This window comes from Bos taurus, chromosome 2, assembly GCF_002263795.3.
Source record: "Bos taurus isolate L1 Dominette 01449 registration number 42190680 breed Hereford chromosome 2, ARS-UCD2.0, whole genome shotgun sequence".
Lineage (NCBI taxonomy): Eukaryota > Metazoa > Chordata > Mammalia > Artiodactyla > Bovidae > Bos > Bos taurus.
The window spans coordinates 67664771-67688505 of NC_037329.1; the positions used below are offsets into that span (position 1 = coordinate 67664771).

Here is a 23735-nt window from a genome sequence, read left to right on the forward strand (position 1 = left end):
CACTATACAGGATCAAACTATTAGCACTGCACATCCTCCTTGACTGGTGAACTCTCAGTCCCTTAGGAAGCTGCCAATCTGTTCTCCACATTTCAGCCTGGCTGAGTGATATTTTCAAAACACATAGCTAATTCTACTGCCCCAAACACTCTGATATTCTCTCACAACTGAAAATTTGTATCTCCCCTTTGTTCTACAGATAAAGACCAACATCCTTAAAGGGTCTATAAGAGATTAATTTGAAAGCTTTTCCAGCTCTGTCATATCATCTTTTCTCCCATTTTCTCCATTAGCCTCATATTCACCAGACCTTTATGTGAACTCTTCCTTCTGAACAGAATTTTCTCAATTGCTTTCTTACCTGAAAGTTGCTTATTTGTCAAACTTCAGCCTATATTACCTGCTTAAGAAGTCACCTCTTCAAAACACCCTAATCAAATAACATCCCCCAATAAAACTTAAAGTCCAGTGCAATATTTATGTAAACTTACACAGTTAGTTCTGTGATTTTTTTTTACAAACTTCACAAGGACAAGAATTTTGTTCCTTTTTTTTATTAATTATATACCAAATGCTTAAAATACAGTCTGGTTATAAGAAGAGTTCCATATGTACCTGTTGAATAAAAAAAAAAAGAGAGAAAGAAAGATTGTGAATGTGCTGTAGATATATCTCTCTCCCTATCTGCCTGTCTATCATCCATCTGTCATCTTTCTCCATAGATAACAATATGAACTATTTAATTGTAATCAGTGTGCAAAATTAAATTGAGGGAAAAACTGACTTTATTTAGCACAAAAAAATCAAAATTAAGTTAAATAATTGAAAATAATAAAAACAGATATGGATTTATTCTAAATTACCTGCATTATTAAACCTACTTTAATTGTCAGTGACATTCATAATAAACATACAACAACACAATGCATGAACTTTTAGGATTATGTTACCTATATTTTAAGTCCCAAATTTATGAATATTTAATAGAAATTTACAAAAAACACAGTTATCAAGTATTCAATAAGAAAATGTAGGAAGTAGTTTGTTACAGTTGATTTTTTCTCCAAAAGTTCTAAGGGAATTTCATGAAATACTTAGAATTTGGTGAAATTAAAAGGATGAGAATGTGTTATAAGGTGAAGCAAATTTCCAAGAAAATGAGAAATTTAATGTAATACTCATGCTTGTTTTCTGTTTGGTGAGAAGAGCAGAGAGAAGTGAGCATGTTTCTCCTAGCTTTCAAGAGACTTATAATTGGAATAACCAGTATAAAAAATGTTTGGTCAAGAGGTAAAGTGTGCTATCCTCAGTTCATTGGCCTGTGTGTCATAAACACTGCCTTGCTTAAGGTCATAAACATGGACAGTGAGATTGGCTTCATTCTTTATTTGATTGTAGGAAAGGCTCTATATAGAGCTGTATAACTAGTTTCTGTCCGGTGGTGAAAGTTTTTAAACCCAGAAATGTATTAGTAATTATAACCCCCATCTATTCCTTAAAATGAACTATTTCCAAGGTATGAGAATTGGAGGAAGAGGGACTAACATAAAAAGGACAATGCTCAGATTTAATTTTGGAGTAAAGCACAGGAGCAGAATCTTGAATAGGGAGGAGCCAATAGTTTGGAGTAAATGTAGTGGATAAAGTGATATATGTAACAAATATTTTTGCCCATTGTACACATGCATTCATCTGTGCAGTTATAAGTAGGTCACCTACTGTGTCCTAGGGAAAAAAAATAAAATTACAAACTTACTTTAATTATTACTTGCCTAGTGAAGGAAGTCAACCATATAATAGAGTGCACTGAAAGTCATGAGAGATGAATACAGAGTACTACTTAGAGTCTCCAGGGATAGATTTCCTAAATAAGAGGGGCTTTCTAGCTACAGAGATTTAAAGATGGTTTCTGTTTTGAGTTTAAGTAAAAAATGAGGAAGATATAGCACAAAAAAGATGAGTGAAAGCTTACTTCAGACAGAAGAAATCCCATTGAAAAGGCAGAGAGAGATATTACATATAGGCAAGGGATAGAAAATACAGAATTCTTGACTCTATCAGAGTTGCCAACATCCAGTGGTTCATAGAAAAATCAAGAGAATATAAGAAAATCATCTACTTCTGCTTTGACTCTGCTAAAGCCTTTGACTGTGTGGATCAAATCAAACTATGGAAGATTCTTCAAGAGATGGGAATAAAGATCACCTTACCTGCCTCCTGAGAAACCTATATGCAGGGCAAGAAGCAACAGTTAGAACCAGTCATAGAACAATAGACTGGTTCCAAATTGGGGAGGAGTACATCAAGGCCTCATATTGTCACCCTGCCTATTTAAGTTATATGCACAGTACATCATGGGAAATGCTGGGCTGGATGAATCCTGGGATCAGGATTGCTGGGAGAAATATCAAGAACCTTGGATATGCAGGTAACACCACCCTTATGGCAGAAAGTGAAGAGGAACTAAAGAGCCTCTTGATGAAGGTGAAAGAGGAGAGTACAAAAGCTGTGATAATACTCAACATTCAAAAAACGAAGATCATGGCATCTGGTCCCATCACTTCATGGCAAATAGATGGGGAAACAATGGAAAGAGTGACAGACTTTCTTTTTTGGGGCTTCAAAATCACTGCAGGTGGTGATTGCAGCCATGAAATTAAAAGACGCTTGCTCTTTGGAATAAAAGCTATGACAAACCTATTAAAAAACAGAGATATTACTTTGCCAGCAAAGGTCTGTCTAGTCAAAGCTATGGTTTTCCAGTAGTCATGTATGGATGTGAGAGTTGGACTATAAAGAAGCCTGAGAGGTGAGAGACATTACTTTGCCAGCAAAGGTCTGTCTAGTCAAAGCTATGGTTTTCCAGTAGTCATGTATGGATGTGAGAGTTGGACTATAAAGAAGCCTGAGAGGTGAAGAATTGATACTTTTGAACTGTGGTGTTGGAGAAGACTCTTGAGAGTCCCTTGGACTGCAAGGAGATCAAACGAGTCAATCCTAAAGGAAATCAGTCCTGAATATTCATTGGAAGGACTGATGTTGAAGCTGAAGCTCCAATACTTTGGCCAACTGATGCAAAGAGCCAACTCACTAGAAAAGACCCTGATGCTGGGAAAGATTGAAGGTAGGAGAAGGGGATGACAGAGGATGAGATGGTTGAATGGCATCAGTAACTCAATAGACATGAGTTTGAGCAAGCTTCAGGAGATGGTGAAGGACAGGGGAAGCCTGGTCTGCTGCATTCCATGGGGTCACAAATAGTCAGACATGACTGAGAGACTGAACAACAAATCACACTGCAGAATGTGATTCACTCAATAAAATATCTTGTCAGTATTTATTATCTGCCTTGCAAAGCATTTTTCCCACCCTTGTGTTGTGTTAGTTCAGACTTTCAAATTTATTACACATACCATTTACATTTTCATGAGTGTCCATACAGTATACAGTAAAAATAATATTTTTATTGTTTATATTTATTATATTTTCTATTAGTAACAATAGAATAAATAGAATAATTAAAAAAGAATTAAAATATTTATTATATTTTCTATTAGTAAGATAGAAATATTAGTAAGATATTTCTATTTTACTAATGAAACTAGAATCAGACTCGAGATTATTAAATAGTTATTAATTTGCTTATTCATTCAATAAATGATTATTAAATACAGCTTATGCAATAGTCACTGTCCTGGGTGCCAAATGCAGAGCAGTGAAGAATACAAGGTTTTTGCCTCATGGAGCTTACATTCTAGAAGAACCCCTTCTACTTCTCATCTACTTACCTACCTATATGCACACATACACACATCCATTCATATACAAACAAACGAATACATATATAAAATATATGTTGGATGGTATTAGGTGGTATGGACAAAATAGAAAGTCGCTGAAAGAGTGATGGGGGATTCAAATACAGTTGGATGATCTAGTTTCCCCAATCACAATTTACATGGGATTACCAGAAAACACCTGCCTGATAAGGTAGATTTAGAGCAGAGAAAGGATGAGATCAATGAAGATCTTTTTGCAGCAGCATGGATGGACCTAGACATTGTCATACTAAGTGAAGTAAGTCAGAGAAAGACAAATAACGTAAGTTATTGCTTAAATGTGGAACTTTTAAAAAAATGGTACAAATGAATTTACTTATAAAACAGAAAAAGTCACGGATGTAGAAATCAACTTTGGTTACTGAGGGGAAAGGGAAGGGAGGGATAAATCGGGAGACTGGCACTGACGTATGCACACTACTATCCCAGGTGTCAGTGGTAAAGAATCCACCTTCAATGCAGAAGACCCAGGAGACATGGGTTTGATACCAGGGTTAGGAAGATCCTTTGGAGAAGGAACTGGCAACCCACTCCAGTATTCTTGCCTGGAGAATCCCATGGACAGAAGAGCCTGGTGGGCTATAGCCAAGGGGTTGCAAAGAGTTGGGCACAACTGAGTGACTGAGCACACATGAGTATAAACAAAATAGATAAATAAGAAGAACCTATTGTATAGCACAGGGAAATCTACTCAGTGCTCTGTAATGGCCTATATGGGAAAAATCTAAAAAAGTGGATATATGTATTACCGATTCAGTTTGCTGTATACCTAACACAACATTGTATATCAACATTAATCATCAAAATAAATGAGTTCCACCAAAAAAGAGAGTGAAAGAAAGAGTGAGGGCTGAGAAAGAGCCAGACAAAGTGAGGGAAAAAAGTTAAAATGTGCGGACTCTGGAGCAGAAAAATGCAGGATGCAGAAGGAAGGAAGAAGAGATGAGAGAGAGTGGAGGATCAGGTCATTTAACAGTGCTTGAGCCATTCTGAAGACCTGTTAAGGAAACCATATCAAAGCCTTACTTTATACCATATGTATAGTCACTCTTCCCCTTTATGGATCACAGCCTTGTCTTGGAGAAGGGGCTTGTGTAACTCATTGAAGTTATAAGCCATGCCATGCAAGGTCATTTAAGACAGATGGGTCATAATGAAGAGTTCTCACAAAACGTGGTCCACTGGAGGGAGAAATGACAAATCAGTATTCTTGCCACAAGAACTCCATGAATGGTATGAAAGGCAAAAAGATATGACACCAGAACATGAGCCTCCCAGGTTGGAAGGTGTCCAGTATGCTCCTAGGGAAGAGCAGAGGACAATCATCATTAGTTCCAAAAAGAGTGAAGTGGCTGGGCCAAAGCAGAAATGACACTCAGTTGTGGATGTGTCTGGTGGTGAAAGTCAAGTTGGATGCTGTTAAGAACAATATTGCATAGGAACCTGCAATTTTAGGTTCATGAATCAAGGTAAATTGGACATGATTAAGCAGGAGAGGGCAAGATTGAACATCAACATCTTAGAAAACAGTGAACTAAACTGGACAGGAATGGGTGAATTTAATTCAGATGACCATTATACCTACTACTGTGGGCAAGAATCCCTTAGAAGAATTGGAGTAACCCTCATAGTCAACCAAAGAGACTGAAATGTGGTACTTGGGTGCAATCTCAAAAATGACAGATGATCTTGGTTCCTTTCCAAGGCAAACCATTTAACATCACAGTAATCCAAGTCTATTCCCCAAACACTGATGGAAAACAAGCTGAAGTTGACCAGTCCTATGAAGACCTACAACATCTTCTAGAACTAACACTAAAAAGAAGTCCTTTTTCATCATGGGGGATTGGAATGCAAAAGTAGAAAGTCAAGAAATATCCAGAATAACAGGCAAGTTTGGCTTCGGAGTACAAAATAGGCAGAGCAAAGTCTAACAGAGTTTATCAAGAGAACAGGCTGGTCACAGTAAACGCCCTTTTCCAAAAGCCAAAGAGGATGGTCAATATAAAAATCAGATTGATTATGTTCTTTGCAGCCAAAGATGGGGAAGCTCTATAGAGTCAGCAAAAACAAAACCTGGAGCTGTCTGTGGCTCGGATCATGAGCACCTTACTACAAAATTCAGGTTTAAATTTAAGAGAGTAGGGAAAACCACTAGGCCATTAAGGTATGATCTAAATCAAATTCCTTATGATTAAAGAGTGGCAGTGATAAACAGATTAAGGGATTAGATCTGGTAGACAGAGTGCCTGAAAAACTATAGACTGAGGTTCAAAACAATGTATAGGAGGCAGTGACCAAAACCATCCCAAACAAGAAGAGATTCAAGAAGGTAAAGGGGTTGTCTGAGGAGGCTTAAAAACTATTGATGAAAGAAGAGAAGCAAAAGTCAAAGGAGAAATTGTAAGGTATACTGAATGCAGAGTTCCAGAGAAGAGCAAGGAGATATAAAAATGTCTTCTTAAATGAACAATGAAAAGAAATAGAGGGAAATAATAGAATGGGAAAGAATAGAGATCTCTTCAAGAAAATTTGAGATATCAAGAGAATATTGCTTGCAAAGATGGACATGATAAGGGACAGACAGTAATGACCTAAAAGACGCAGTAGAGATTAAGAAGAGGTGGCAAGAGAGAACTATACAAAAAGGTCTTAATGTTACCACTGATAATCACTATGGTGTGATCACTCACCTGGAGCCAGACATCCTGGAGTTTGAAGTCAAGTGGGCCTTAGAAAGCACTACTACTGATGAAGCTAGGGGAGGTAGATGAATTCCAGCTAAGCTATTTCAAATCCTAAAAAGATGGTGCTGTTAAACTGCTGCACTCATTTTGTCAGCAATTTGGAAAACTCAGCAGTGACTGCAGGAGTGGAAAAGGTCAGTTTTTATTCCAATCTCAAAGAAGAGTAATGCCAAAGAATGTTCAAACTACAGTACAATTTCACTCATTTCACATGCTAGCAAGTTTATGCACAAAATCCTTCCATTTCAACAGTATGTGACCTGTGAAATTCCAGATGTACCAACTGGGTTTTGAAGAGACAGAGGGACAAGAGATCAAATCGCCAGCATCTATTGGATCATGGAAAAAGCAATGGAACTCCAGAAAAATATCTACCTCTGCTTCTTGAACTATGCTAAAGCCTTTGACTAGGTGGATCACAATGAACTATGGAAAATTCTTAAAGGGATGAAAATGCTAGACCACCTTACCTTTCCTGTCTCCTGAGAAACCTGCATGTGGGTCAAGAAGCAACAGTTAGAAATGGACGTGGAACAACTGACTGGTTCCAAATTGGGAAAGGAAAAGAACAAGGCCAAATAACTGTCACCTTGCTTATTTATCTTATATGCAGAATACATCATATAAAATGACAGGCTAGATGACTCACACACTGGAATCAAGATTGCCAGGAGAGATATCAATAACCTCAGATATGTAGATGATACCATTCTAATGATGGAAAGTGAAGAGGAACTAAAGAGTCTCTTTAGATGAGGGTGAAAGAGGACAGTAAAAAAGCCGGATTGAAACTCAACATTCAAAAAACGAAGATCATGGCATCTGGTGCCATCATTTCATGGCAAATAGAAGGGGGAAAAATGGAAGCAATGTCAGATTTTTTTTTTTTTTTTGGCTCCAAAATCAATGCAGACAGTGACTGCAGCCATAAAATTAGAAGACTCTATCTCCTTGGAAGGAAAGCTATAACAAACCTAGACAGTGTTTTAAAAAGCAGAAACATTCCTTTGCTCACAAAGGTTTTATAGACAAAGCTATGTTTTTTTTCCAGTAGTCATGTAGAGATGTGAGATAAAGGTGGAGTACCGAGAAATTATTGCTTTTGAATTATGGTGCTGGAGAAGACTCTTAAAAGTCCCTTTGACAGCATGGAAATTCAACCAGTCAAGCCTAAAGGAAATCAACCCTGCTTCATTCAGGGGATGGACTGATGCTGATGCTGAAGCTCCAATACTTTGGTCACGTGATGTGAAGAGCCAACTCATTGGAAAAGACCCTGATGCTGGAAAAGAATGAAGGCAAAAGAAGGAGGCAACAGAGGATGAGATGGTTGGATAGCATCACCAACTTTGAGCAAACTCCAGGGAACTGTGGAAGACTTGCCTGCCTGGCACATGCAGTCCATGGGGTCGCAAAGAATCGGACAGGACTTAGGGAATGAACAAAAACAACATAGTCACTCTCACTAATCCAAAAGAAAGAACTCAATTTTTTGTTATATAAATCCAATTTCTTAATGTTTCCTCTTACACAAGAGAAAGCAGTCTATAAGTATAGCCTCCATCATTTAATTTTCAAAAACAATTGTATTGATTTAACATGCCACTGAAGTTTAATTTAAAAATCATCAAATGGGCATCTATGTTTGTGTGTTTGTGAAAAAGTGAGCAGTGAGGATGGGAAATTTGAATTAAATCATTTTCAATTGATTGGTTCCAATTTTGCAGTCTTTTTGTATTTACAGTAAATTTATATAACATCATCAGAAATGTATCTTCAATAACTTCACTTGCTGAGTAAAAGATTTCAGGAAGATGTATTAAATACTGTATGTTATACAATTTTCCAAAGTAAAAAGAGATTTTGATAAACTGTTACAGCTGTTCATATTTTCTTAATTTTTGAAGGGTACATCTCTAAGCACAATCATATGTGAAGATATGAAAATTATTTTCTGAACCAGTTTTAAAACTGTCTTTAGTCTAATTGTGAATTATTTCTATTCAATATGCAAGATACTTTTACATCCATCTCACCTTTCAAAAACACACATATGCCCATGGGCCTAAAGCATCACTGAGTTCACTTTAAAAATATTATGATACTTTTATATTTTAAATAATAATTCAACCTTTTGCTAAAATAAACCAATTATTTGTCTAATCCATGAATGTATTGGTAGTAGTTGGCAGCACAATTTTCAGATGCCCTTTTGAGATTGTTATACGTGCTTCTGTTTTTTAGAATGAGGAGCCCGTGTTTTCTAGAGATGGTAGCAAATTCTTCATGACAGTTCCTGTGAAGCAAGGGGGCCGTGGAGAGTTTCACCACATAGCTATGTTCCTGGTCCAGGTAAGTGCTGTGTTCCTCTTCGTTGCCATCTACATGGCATTCTGCATCGATGGTTAGTATCTGTGGCATCCAGTCACATATCCAACTCGGATGTTTTAGGAAGAGGGTCCCCATCCATAGCCCTAGTTCAAGCCACCCACAAAACATTTTCAGCAGTCAATAAAATTTAGTGAGATACACATGTGTGCTATGAGTTGAGGGCCTTGGGATATAGAATTTAATAAATAGAAAGAACCAAAGTCCTACTTTCAAAGACCTGAGGAAACTCGAGAGACAATTTCTCATTCAACAAATATATATCACCTATTTGATACAAGTAATGTTTTCAAAGTGTTACAAAATTTCAAATACCTAAAGCAACCTGAATGTCCATCAAAAACTGAATAGTTAATAAGTTATGGAACACTCACAGAAGGAAATGCAATGCAGATTCTAAAAACCAGGATAAAATAGATTTCTTAGGTGTTGTCAAAGTCACAAAGTCTGTGCTACATTTTTATGGACTTTTGGATAAAAAGAGAATAAAATGTTATTTTTCCTCTACATTTCAAGTGAATGTTAACCAGTTTATGCAGTTTTACTAATTATAAAAAGGATCAGGGAATTCACAATAAATGATTAAAATATGGTAAGGTTATGAGTCAATTTGAAACTAATTACCAATAAAATATTCATGAGAAAGAAAGTTTCCTTCAAAATCAAATAAACGGTCTAGTAACAGGTAAATGACGATTTATCAAGATAAAGCATTGTGGATAAATTGGAATCTTTCTTAAGAATGTTATAAATATACTAGCCAAGAATCAATTTCATACTTACTTTGCTGTTGTTCAGTTGCTCAATCATGTCTGACTCTTTGTGACCCCATAAACTGTGGCACACCAGGCTTCCTTGTCTTTCACTATCTCCTGGAGTTTGCTCAAACTCATGTCCATCGAGTCAGTGATGTCATCCAACCCTGTTGCTTCCTTCTGCTTTTGATCTTTCCCAGCACCAGGGTCTTTTCCAACCCCGGTGCTCTTTGCATCAGGTGGCCACAGTATTGGACCTTCAGCCTCAGTATAAATCCTTCCAATGACTATTCAGGTTTGATTTCCTTTAGGATTAACTGGTTTGATCTCCTTGTAGTCCAAGGGACTCTCAAGAGTCTTCTCCAACACCACAGTTCAAAAGCATCAATTCTTCAGCATCACAATTCAAATGGGTGATTATCTTGTGGCTCAGATGGTAAGGAATCTGCCTGAAATGCAAGAAAGAGACCCAGGTTCAATCCCTGAATCCAGAAGATTCCCTGGAGAAGGGAATGGCTACCCATTTCCAGTATTCTAGCATGGAAATTTCCATGGAAAGAGAAGCCTGGCAAGTGACAGTCCATGGGGTCAAAAGAGTTGGACATGATTGAGCAAATTTCATGCTTGCTAAGAATAGAATAAAAATAAATTTGACAAAAGATCCCTAAGCAACCTGAGTGCTTTTATGTTCTTAATATCTTCAAGTCTTGTGCATATTCACAAAATTTTACCATTATCCATATACATATTTACATTGGGCAGCTCAGAAATTTGAATTCTTAAAATCAATGTCAATAACTTAAAAGGCAGCACTTTTCCAAAATCTGTACTATTAAAGTAATTGTCATGATTTTAACTTTAATTTTAAACAAAGCTTTGACCATACATAATTTCCACAGTGGAGAAGTAGATCATTTTTTATTATTAGAAAAATAAGTTATAGAGTAATATATGATGTGATATCATTTATGTTTTTAAATAAATGAATGCATTTATATATGAAGAAAATTGGGGGTGATTCTATACTGAACTATTAAATGATTATAATAGACAGGTGATATTAATGGAATATTTTTGATGTTTATGTGAACTGGAGGAAGCTTTACCAGCAAATTGCTGACCTGATTCACTTTTGCTTGTTAATCATAAATTTTGTTATTATAAATACTAGGGATATACTTGTGCCAAAATAATAAATCTTCCAAATCTTACAATTGCCTGTGGTGACATCTTATTAAAATTTTAATTATCTGCATTTTTATTCAGTAATCTGAATACAAACCAAAGTAGTCAAAATTATATACAAATTGTGAATATATTCATAAGATACAGAGAAAGGTAGAGAAAGATGTATAATACATCTATAGATGAGTAAATGTAACATAAATGGACTTCCATTGGCTCAGCAGGTAAAGAATCTACCTGCGGTGCAGGAGACACAAGAGATGCAGGTTTGATCCTTGGGAGGAGGAAGATCCCATGGAGGAGAAAATGGCAACCCACTCCACTATTCTTGCCTGAAAAATCCAAAGGACAAAGGAGCCTGGCAGGCTGAAGTCCAAAGGGTCGCAAGGAGTTGGACACGAGTGAGCAACTAAGCATATCTTAAGTGTTAGTCATACAATTGTGTTAATTCTTTGAGACCCCATGGATTGTAATCCACCAGGCTCCACTGTCAGTGGGATTCTCCAGGCAAGAATACTAGACTGGGTTGCCATTACCTTCTCCAGGAGATCTTCCAGGGGTCGAACTAGTGACTCCTGTATTGGCAGGCAGATTCTTTACCTTCTGAGCCTCCAGGGAAGTCAACTAAGCATATACATATGGAGAAGGGAATGGCAATCCACTTGAGTATTCTTGCCTGTAGAATCCCATGGACAGAGGAGCCTTGTGGGCTACAGTCCATGGGGTCGCAGAGAGTCAGACAGGACTAAGAGACTTTATATATATATATATATATATATATATATATATATCTTAGAAGATAGTCTATCCAACAAAGTAGGAAGTGAAATGTCATTTTGAAAGTGTGGACTTGGCAGAGCGGGGGTCAGGGATGAACATGTTGACATGTAAGAACTGAGGTATTTATATACTTAACAAAATTTTCTTTACAAGCCTTGGGAAGAAATACCTTCTGTCTCCCAATCAAACCAGTCTGAAATGCAGTCTAATTCATTATTTCTGAAATGTTCAGAAGAACAACTTCAAGAGCAGATGTGTTTACTTTGTTCCTCTTCCATATGGAGATTATAACAAAATTTCATTGAACTAGAAAACATTTTGATATATCCTGGTTGCAGTTCAGAGAACCTGAGGTTTGCCTCACTGAGAAATAAACATGGCTGCATGATTATTTGAGGATATTTTGGCAATGTGGCTAAAGTTAACTTACTTTGTTAATGAATCAGAGGTCAGTGCCTCGGTAAATACAATTTATTCTTAAGTTAACACATATATACAAACAGAGAATTTTAGTAAATATTTTGAATCTCTTTGGCTCAATTTTAAAATAGCGAACAAAAAAGCTCTTTAATGAATTGTTTATAATTACCATATTGACATCTACATATATAACACTATAAAAATTTGTAAAGTAATAACTGAATAAACTAAATAAAGGTATATATAACATCGAATATGGTCTCATCACCCCATACTGGCACATTGCAAATCAGTTTTTGTATATATTTTGAATTCCTTTTTACATGAAAAATATGTCATTTTTCCCTAAAAACATACAAAGCTATATATTAACTTGTAACATTTATAGAGTAATTTATGAGCATTTTCTCACATCATTTAATTGCATTTCTAATATTTAATATTATTTTAAAATGTGATTTTAATAGCTACTCTATATTATGTCCAGTAAACATATCATACCATATTTAAGTGAATTACTTTTAATCATCAAATTTATTTCTATTTTTGATACTAAAAAGTATTCAAAGGTAAACATTATTCCTATAAATATATATTTATAGATATCAAAAGGTACCTAGGCAAAGTGTATGTGTACATATATGTCTTTGCTTAGGCTTTGATATAGAATGTAAAATTGGACCTCCAAAAATAGTTTAATAATTTACTGCCTAAACAGTAATGCATGTCACCAGAGATGACTTTTTACCCCTTCTTCCTTCCTTTTACATGCCTAAGGATACCACCGAAACTGATGTGCCCAGAGAGAGAGAAATGACAGGGACAGAGAGCTTAGCAGCCAATAGTCAGGAAGACTACTTTTGTAGTACTAGATGCTAAGCTACATTTGAGAGCTTCCCCATTGACTGAAAATATATTTATCTGTTTGAACTGTCTTACCAAATGAAAGTAGTAAATTTTTGCAAACATTTTTCTCTCTTACACAATTAGTAGGTAAACAAAAATACGAGACCAGGCTACAAATTAGTGTTTCAATATATATTCATTGCAGAAATGGACAATTTTCCTTACAAATATTTTGGTGTTTTTTCCCCCCTCATTTACAAAACTAATGCTTGTTAAAATAATTCCAAAATATAAAAGTAGAAAAAAATTATGACATTTTCCTCCAGTATTCTTTTAAATATGATTATAATTTTATGTAAACTATAGCATTTTATCCTGCTATTTTAATTTAGAAGCAAAATCATCCCATAGTGGTAAACAATTTTGAGTACAGTTCTTTTGAATATTCATATTTAGTTGACTGGGTGTACCTTCCCAGGTGGCACTAGTGGTAACAGATCTGCCTGCAATTCAGGAGACCTGTGTTCAGTCCCTGGGTAGGGGAGTTCCTGTGGAGATGGGCATGGCAACCCACTCCAGTATTCCTGCCTGGAGAATGCCATGGACAGAAGAGTCTGGCGGCATACAGTCCATAGAGTTGTAAAGAGTCAGACATGATTGAAGTGACAGCACTCACGCACCTACTTAACCATGATTATTCAGTGTTTAAATTAGTGACAATTTGCTGTAGTTATAGATTTCACTATGTATAAAACTTACTTTATTATAAATTATTTCTTTAATTTTAGTTTCAGAACTGGAATTCCTATATCAAAAGTAAAATATTGTTAAGCCCTATGTATTTCCAGATACTTTTTATATAAATATGACAAAACACAATTTATGAATAAGGTTTCTCTGCTTTTATATATTCTGTTAAAGATAATAATAAATTTAAAAACTGAGTTTTCCAAAAATCTATATAGTTCAGTTCAGTTCAGTCGCTCAGTCATGTCCGACTCTTTGCGACCCCATGAATCGCAGCACGCCAGGCCTCCTGTCCATCACCAACTCCTGGAGTTCACTCAAACTCACGTCCATCAGGTCAGTGAAGTGATGCCATCCAGCCATCTCATCCTCTGTCATCCCCTTCTCCTCCTGCCCCCAATCCCTCCCAGCATCAGAGTCTTTTCCCATGAGTCAACTCTTCGCATGAGGTGGCCAAAGTACTGGAGTTTCAGCTTTAGCATCATTCCCTCCAAAGAACATCCAGGGCTGATCTCCTTTAGAATGGACTGGTTGGATCTCCTTGCAATCCAAGGGACTCTCAAGAGTCTTCTCCAACACCACAGTTCAAAAGCATCAATTCTTCGGCGCTCAGCCTTCTTCACAGTCCAACTCTCACATCCGTACATGACCACTGGAAAAACCATAGCCTTGACTAGACGGACCTTTGTTGGCAAAGTAATGTCTCTGCTTTTGAATATGCTATCTAGGTTGGTCATAACTTTCCTTCCAAGGAGTAAGTGTCTTTTAATTTCATGGTTGAAATCACCATCTGCAGTGATTTTGGAGCCAAAAAAATAAAGTCTGACCCTGTTTCCACTGTTTCCCCATCTATTTGCGTGCAGTGATGGGACCAGATGCCATAATCTTAGTTTTCTGAATATTGAGCTTTAAGCCAACTTTTTCACTCTCCACTTTTACTTTCATCAAGAGGCTTTTTAGTTCCTCTTCACTCTCTGCCATAAGGGTGGTGTCATCTGCATATCTGAGGTTATTGATATTTCTCCTGGCAATCTTGATTCCAGCTTGTCCTTCTTCCAGGCCAGTGTTTCTCATGATGTATTCTGCATAGAAGTTAAATAAGCAGGGTAACAATATACAGCCTGACGGACTGCTTTTCCTATTTGGAACCAGTCTGTCGTTCCATGTCCAGTTCTAACTGTTGCTTCCTAACCTGCATATAGGTTTCTCAAGAGGCAGGTCAGGTGGCCTGGTATTCCCATCACTTTCAGAATTTTCCACAGTTTATTGTGATCCACACAGTCAAAGGCTTTGGCATAGTCAATAAAGCAGAAATAGATGTTTTTCTGGAACTCTTTTGCTTTTTTGATAATCCAGCGGATGTTGGCAATTTAAAAATCTATATAAGCTAAAATAAATTTCCTTCTGAGTAGAATGTGCAATATGCAGTATTAGAAACAGTTTGATTCAAGCAATGACGCAATTTTTTTTTTTTTTAACAATAGACCACTTTAGATAGTTTCCTTTCCCCTTCTCCCTATGGCATTCCTTATGTAGAGTCTAATTTCTGAGGTCCCATATTTGATCCTCTATCTTACAATGTAAGTTGCAGTTAAGAAATGGTTTTTGTCAAGGATATGGCTGCCTTTTCCTCTCTAATATGGGATAAGCAGAGTTGCAGTCATGTTAAGTGGTTCAGATTTATAAGCATAAGCAACTGCCCAGTTATCTTCCAAATCTGTATTAAATGAAAAAAATTTATATGTTGGTGAATTCATTCACTGTCTCTATTCAGCAGTACAGAGTTTTGCTCATGAGAGCTGATGATTTCACTTGGAATAATTTTAAATTATTCATTAGAAATACTATAGAAAATAGCATGCCCCCAATCCTCAGTTCTATCACCTAATCAACCCAATACAATTTTTTCATTACATTTCACTGTTGTATCTGATAAGGACATTGTCTGAAAACAATTCTCTCACTGCACATGTTGAATAGACAATAAATTAAAGCATGCTATTTTTAAGCATTGCAGTATTTCCCATATTTAAAAGCTGTAAAAATTAAACAGAATTTATTATAAGAAATGAATGAACAGTGTATAATCAGATGAAAAGCATGTGTGTCATTAAACTTTTACTGATACTAATATGTTTTCTGCTTGTGAATATAAATATCAGTATTGAACTGTCTGAGTAAGATAAACTCTCTGCCAATTCAAGGAAAGGTGCCTGGTTTCTGATGTCCCAAATAAAAACATTTTATTTCCTATATTTTCAGTTCTTTCAAAAATAAATGAAGTTACTAGTTTTATTGCTGCTCTTTGAAAATTAAAAGTGAAAAATGAGTTCAATTTGAAGTACATTGCCATGTTGCCCTCGTCAAAATTCCACCACGGTTTCAAATTCATAATCAGTGTTTTTATTCTACTAAGTTAATATAATATAGATTGTGGTTTCACAGAAAGAAAGAATTATTTCTGTGAAGTAAAATAATTATTCTTTCCTGCTTTTTAAAATTACTTTTCCTGTGATTATATTTCTACTGAAGGTGGCTGGAAAATTAAGGTAAAGACACCCCCTCATAAAGACTAGCCAAGTCTCTTGTTATTTATTTTAAATTTACTGTATGGGCATCTATCATATTGTGATTGGTACTGGGATTATTTACCCAGAGTACAGATCAAACTTAATATGCTCACTGTTATGATATAGCTAGTACTATTATTGGAAAAGTAGCTTGAGTCTTATAACTATAACTATACAAGACAGTCTATGATAGTACATGTGAATGAAGTGCCACTTATTCCCCAAGCCCACTGTGGCTGTGGTAGACATAAAATAAGCAAAGAAATTATAGATGTTGAATAAAGTGCAAAGGTTTGTGAGGTTGTTATTATGTCTACCAACAAGAGATATTTTGCTTCTGCACTTAGAAGTATATTTTGATCCTAGATGCATCATTTTTTAATATTTTTTATTTATTTATTATTATTATTATTTTTTTTTTTACTTTACAATATTGTATTGGTTTTGCCATACATCAACATGCATCTGCCATGGGTGTACACGTGTTCCCCATCCTGAACCCCCCTCCCACCTCCCTCCCCATACCATCCCTCTGGGTCATCCCAGTGCACCAGCCCCAAGCTTCCTGTATCCTGCATCGAACCTGGACTGGCGATTCATTTCTTATATGATATTATACATGTTTTAATGCCATTCTCCCAAATCATCCACCCCCCCAAAGAGTCCAAAAGACTGTTCTATACATCTGTGTCTCTTATGTGTAATTTTTATTTTCTGTACATTGTTTTCAAACAATTTTCATATCATTGGATTTTTACTCATGATCACTTTTAATGTGGTCACTCTTATTTCCTTAAAAGACACATAAACACACACCAAAATTCTCTGAAAAACAAAGTATAATCAATCTAGAACTTTGTGAAAAAAGCCTATCTCCAAACAAATATTGATCAAAATCTCTTTACTTTTTAATGTTTTGAGATTTTGTTCATCGAGAAATTGAGCACCGAAGATGCATTAAAACCTTGAGCTGTTAGTATTCTTTCTGTCCTTGGCCAACTCAAAACAGGATCAAAATGATTAAGTAAGGCCATTCACTGGGTGGTTGTTCTGTGGAAATTTGACAATTAAATATGAGACTTCAGAACTCTACAACAAATTTTAGGCTGTGTCAAATCTCAGAAATTTGGTTTTATCTTTACATTTATACTTTTTTCCAACAAATGCTTGTAAAGTGCTGTAAATCAGACAGCATATGAAGAAGTTAAAATAAATTACATGCTTGTTGTTGACTTTGACCAGCTAGAACTCCCTTTAAGAATATGGAATAGTTGATTTAGGTAGATGTTTGAAATACCAATGTGTACCAAAAAGTCACAAGTACTTTTTTTTTGAAAGAAGATTCTAATACCACCTATACATAGTTAAGTGACCATTTAGTTTCTGCCTCAAGTAGTCTAGAAAAGTGTATATTTAATAAAACTTTCCCACCTCAAAATCTTAGATTCTTTATATATTTATACCAAACATGTTATTCATGTTTAATATGTTATTCAGCTAATAGATTACATTCCCTGAAAGTAACAAGATTGAATTAGAAGTAGCAACAATTGTAACTTTATATTTAAAATATTTGAAAATGAAGTATACTTTCTAAATTTATGGTGGGTTAAAGTATATATGTGGTTCCAAATAAGAAAAGGAGTATGTTAAGGCTGTATATTGTCACCCTGCTTATTTAACTTATATGCAGAGTACATCATGAGAAATGCTGGGCTGGAAGAAGCACAAGCTGGAATCAGATTGCCAGAAGATATATCAATAACCTTAGATATGCAGATGACACCACCCTTATGGCAGAAAGTAAAGAGGAACTAAAAAGCCTCTTGATGAAAGTGAAAGTGGAAAGTGAAAAAGTTGGCTTAAAGCTTGACATTCAGAAAACTAAAATCATGGCATCTGGACCCATCACTTCATGGCAAATGGATGGGGAAACAGTGGAAACAGGGTCAGACTTTATTTTTTTGGCTCCAAAATCACTGCAGATGGTGATTTCAACCATGAAATTAAAAGACACTTACTCCTTGGAAGGAAAGTTATGACCAACCTAGATAGCATATTCAAAAGCAGAGACATTACTTTGCCAACAAAGGTCTGTCTAGTCAAGGCTATGGTTTTTCCAGTGGTCATGTACGGATGTGAGAGTTGGACTGTGAAGAAGGCTGAGCGCCGAAGAATTGATGCTTTTGAACTGTGGTGTTGGAGAAGACTCTTGAGAGTCCCTTGGACTGCAACGAGATCCAACCAGTCCATTCTAAAGGAGATCAGCCCTGGGTGTTCTTTGGAAGGAACGATGCTAAAGCTGAAACTCCAGTACTTTGGCCACCTCATGTGAAGAGTTGACTCATGGGAAAAGACTGATGCTGGGAGGGATTGGGGGCAGGAGGAGAAGGGGACGACAGAGGATGAGATGGCTGGATGGCATCACCGACTCGATGGACATGAGTTTGAGTGTACTCCGGGAGATAGTGATGGACAGGGAGGCCTGGCGTGCTGTGATTCATGGGGTCGCAAAGAGTCGGAGACAACTGAGCGACTGAACTGAACTGAATGTTATTTATAATTATATAATATATATGCATATGTAGAAGGACATGAGAAATGCAACAGTAGGATTTGATGAAATAGAAAGTAAAGGCAAAATTAAAAGATTTTGCCAAATAAACAGTTGGTTCTTTGAAAAAATCATAATTCTCTCTGGAATGTATGCTGCTAATTCGCTTCAGTCGTGTCTGACTCTGTGTGACCCCATAGACAGCAGCCCACCAGGCTCCACGGTCCCTGGGGTTCTCCAGGCAAGAACACTTGAGTGGGTTGCCATTTCCTTCTCCAATGCATGAAAGTGAAAAGTGAAAGTGAAGTCGCTCAGTCGTGTCCGACTTGTATCGACCCCATGGACTATAGCCTACCAGGCTCCTCCTTCCGTGGGACTTTCAAGGCAAGAGTACTGGAGTGGGGTGCCATTGCCTTCTCCACTGGAATGTATAACAAAATTAATTTAAAAATGGGCAAGCCCCTAAAATGCAAGTAAATCACACACAGGTAATTTTTAAAGGTGAATTCTACCAAATATTCAAAAGCCTTAGAAATTTAAAAATAAAGGGAACTTCTTTAAGTTGACAAAGGCATTCATCAAAAGCTTAAAATATTCTATAGTGGAAAAGTTAATAATATTTCTTTTAAAAATCAAGATGAAGAAAACGAATCAGAATGAAGCTACTTGAATATGCACAAAACTGAAGATGACAGGTTTTAAAATTTACCACCTAAGAAACAGGAAAAGAAATAGAAAAACACTTGATAGAGACAGGCATCTCTTAGAATATTGTTGGCAACAGGAAAAGTGAAAACTAGTGATAGAAATTAAGAACTCTACAGAAAAATTTATCATTGTTGTTGTTCAGTCACTAAGTTGTGTCCAACTCTGCAACGCCATGGATGGCAGCACACCAGGCTTTCCTGACCTGCACTATTTCCCAGAATTTGCTCAAATTCAAATCCATTGAGTTGGTGATGCCATCCAACCATCTCATGCTCTGCCACCCTCTTCTCATTTTGCTATTAACCTTTCCCATCATCAAGGTCTTTTCCAGTGAGTTGACTCTTCACATCAGGTGGCCAAAGTGTTGGAGCTTCAGCTATTCAGCATCAGTCCTTCTAATGTATGTTTAGGGTAGACTTCCTTTAAGATTGACTGGTTTGAAAAAAATATTTTCTACTCCTAATGGTGTTGCATCAGGGTACTTCTTGGTGTACTAGTTCCCAACTAGTAATAGTGCTCCTCTGAAACACTTCTCCTTTTACCATTTAAGAGAAATATCTAATATCTCACCGTCCTTAAGCATCCCTATTCTGGAAGATCTGAGATACTCATAAAGAACAAAATATCATTGGCAATAGGTTTACAAAATTACTATATATGAAAACAGAAATTCAATAAAATTTTCCAATGCATAAAGATACTTTTCCTGGATAAAGCAATGATGAGTCATACAAATTCTATAAAACAATACTCCAGAAAGAATGATGTATCATTAAATAAGCATTTGTAGATAAAAAATTATCAAGTAAGAAATTCAAAGCCTGGAAAAAACCTCATACAGTAGAAAAAAATATACAAACCAAAAAGTGGCAGATTTCAGGAATGAAATGGAAAGAGCAATACAAAATAATAACGGAATTAAATTAATTGAAAGATGCCCATGGGTAAATAGATCTTCCTTAAAATATACTAACGGATGGCAAGAAGAGAAATAAAAACAGCCAGTAAAAAGAAATAAAATAGAAAGGATTCTAGTTACATGCGGGCTTCCCAGAGCTGCAGTAGTAAAGAATCTGCCTGCAGTACAGGAGACGCAAGAGACATGTATTTGATCCCTGGGTCAGGAAGAGCCCCTGGAGTGGGAAATGGCAACCTTTTCCAGTACTCTTGTCTGAAAAATTCCATGGACAGAAGAGCCTGGCAGGCTACAGTCTATGAGGTCACAAAGAGTTGGTAATGACCAAACACATACACACACACACACACACACACGCATTTCCTTCTCCAGGGGATCTTCCTGACCCAGAGATCAAACTCGGGTCTCCCACATTGCAGGCAGATGCTTTATCGTCTGAGCCACCAGGGAAGCACAATAAGCCTAGTAATCAATAATATATTTTAACAAGTTTCCAGTAGCTAATATTTTAAGTAAATCTAATTAAACAATTTATTGGAGAATTCAAGTCACAGTTCCCAAATAAATGAAATAATAATAAGAAAAAGAATAGCACACTTTATATCTAAATAAGTTGTCAGAATAAAAATCATAAGTTAGCAGGCTTATAAAAATGAAAATGTAAGAATGAAATGAATTGCATCCTCAAGTCAAACAAAATTATCAGAAAAAATGCAATATACATTAAAAAAGTGGAAATAACTAAAATTTGAAATGGAAATGAAGTACTTTATAAATAGAAAAAGGTAGAACTAATAAGTGAAAAAAATAATTTTTACCCTTTGAAGATAAACACACACAGAAGACAAAGCACATACTCATTCAGTCAAAGAAAATGAGAGAGAAAGCAAAGTAATGCAAAATTAGAAATGGCTAGTGGGAAATAAAGGACTATTTAATAAATCATAAGAGAGAATGTTGCAGACCTCTATGTCAATTCATTTGAAAACTCAGATGAGATAAAAATTTCCTAAAGAAATAAAACTGTCCCCAGGAGAGCTGCAGAACTTAAACTGATTAATGACATAGAAGAAGCAGAATGTTACCAAAGAACTACACTACAAATGAGCACCATGTTCACACGATTCCATTAAAAGAATTTTGTTAGGCTTTCAAAGGCAATGCCAATACAATTTAAACTGTCTATAGCATAGATTTTCTTTGTAGTTGCTATAAAAAGTCTTTTTAAAAATTTAATACAAATTTCTGGTTAAAATATATATGTGTTGTGTGCTAGATCACTTCATTTGTGGCTGACTCTTTGTGATCCCATGGACTATATAGCCCACCAGGCTCCTCTGTTCATGGGATTCTCCAGGGAAGAATACTGGAATGGGTTGACATGCCCTCCTCCAGGGGATCTTCCTGACTCAAGGACTGAACCTGTATCTCCTGAGGCTCCTGCATTCTTGGCAGATCCTTTACCATTTAGCCACTGGGAAAGCCCCCAAATATATACATATATATATATATATATATGTATATATTTATGATAATTTCTCAAAGTGATGAAACATGTATATCTCAGCCCCTAAATAATCATTCTAGTGCCATTCCCATCATCAACATCAGGAGCAAGGGAGAATGCATACTATCCACTATTATGTAAAATGATTTTGAAAGTTAATGAGACAAGAATAAACAACCAGATATAAAATTTGGAAAAGCATTTAGTGAGACAGTAACATAGATATTTAGCATATAGAAATCAATAACTTTCATAGATGCAAAATATAATCAATTAAAAGGGTCTGATAAAAGAGAGAGGCCTATATGAACTACTTAGTAATAAAAATGAAAGTGAAAATATATGATATGTACAAAACACTTATGAGGACAACATTAAAACATTCTGGAAATATATAAAGTAGACTTGAACAAATGGGAAAATACCTATATTTTCCTGTAGAATAACTGAAGATAATAAGATTATCATTGATTATAAAACTAATAGTATCCCAATAAGATATTTCAATAAGTTTTTATTTGCTTGAACTGTATATGCTTATTTTTACATTCCTATGGGAAAACAGACATGTAATTATATCTAGAGGAATCCTATAAAAAAAAAAAACAATGAGTAAGAATGAATCCTAGATAATATGGATATTAAAAAATCTATAACTAAAAGTGTTTGGTGTTTGGACATGACTTAACAGAGATTGCTGCTGCTAAGTCACGTCAGTCGTGTCCAGCTCTGTGCGACCCCATAGACAGCGGCCCACCAGGCTCTCCCTTCCCTGGGATTCTCCAGGCAAGAACACGGGAGTGGGTTGCCATTTCCTTCTCCAATGCATGAAAATGAAAAGTGAAAGTGAGGTCGCTCAGTCGTGTCTGACTCTTAGCGACCCCATGGACTACAGCCTACCAGGCTCCCCCGTCCATGGAATTTTCCAGGCAAGAGTACTGGAGTGGGGTGCCATTGCCTTCTCCGTAACAGAGATTAGATACAGCTATATAACAGTATAGATATAATACAGATGTAGACTCAGGTACATATAGAAATTTAATATATAATGAAGGCGGCATTTTAAATCACTGAAAAAATGAACTTTTTGTAAAATTACTTGAGGAAAACTGGTATAGAAGTAGTTCCAGACTACCACCATAACTCTAAAATGACAAAGCTCTAATTTTAAAAATTAAACCTTACCTGTACTAGGAGAAAACACCAGTAAATTCTTTGTAATCCTTTAAACTACACATCATCTACTAGAAGTAGTATAGGAATATGTTGGTAAACTTGATTTTATAAGGAACAGAAAAAATGGGTGGAAAATACCAACATAATCAGTGTCAACACAAAATGAGAAACCAGGAAAATATATTTGCAGTATATATTTCACAAAAATGTATATAAAGAATTCTAAAATACACAGAAGATCAGAATTCAAAGAAGTCTCAATAGATAACATAAATATTAGAATCAGATAAAAGAATAATGCAAATAGCATTATATATGAAAGTGAAAGTGAAGTCGCTCAGAGGTGTCGAACTCTTTGCGACCCCATGGTTGCAAAGGCTCCTCCTTCCATGGGATTTTCTAGGCAAGAGTACAGAGTGGGTTGCCATTTCTTTCTCCAGGGAGTCTTCTCAACCCAGGGATCGAACCCAAGTCTCCCTCATTGTAGACAAATGCTTTACCATCTGAGCCACCAGGGAAGTCGTAGCATTATATATATTTGCGTATGCTGCTGCTGCTGCTAAGTCACTTCAGTCGTGTCCGACTCTGTGTGACCCC

General features: G+C 36.1%; 1 protein-coding gene and 1 long non-coding RNA gene across 4 annotated transcripts in view; one reads left to right on the plus strand and one right to left on the minus strand.

Annotated features, from left to right (window-relative positions):
• DPP10 (dipeptidyl peptidase like 10) overlaps window positions 1-23735 on the plus strand; it is a 1635137-nt gene that overhangs the window by 1541729 nt on the left and 69673 nt on the right. For all 3 annotated transcript variants that reach the window (NM_001435101.1, NM_001078070.3, NM_001435102.1), the window contains exon 13: window positions 8831-8938. In NM_001435101.1, the coding sequence (NP_001422030.1) occupies window positions 8831-8938 (108 nt within the window). The remainder of the gene's footprint in view (window positions 1-8830; window positions 8939-23735) is intronic.
• LOC132343111 (uncharacterized) lies at window positions 547-20696 on the minus strand. Its single transcript, XR_009491797.1, has 3 exons — window positions 20579-20696; window positions 9758-10178; window positions 547-615 (listed from the first exon to the last, which is right to left on the minus strand). It is a non-coding gene; the product is annotated as an uncharacterized lncRNA (long non-coding RNA).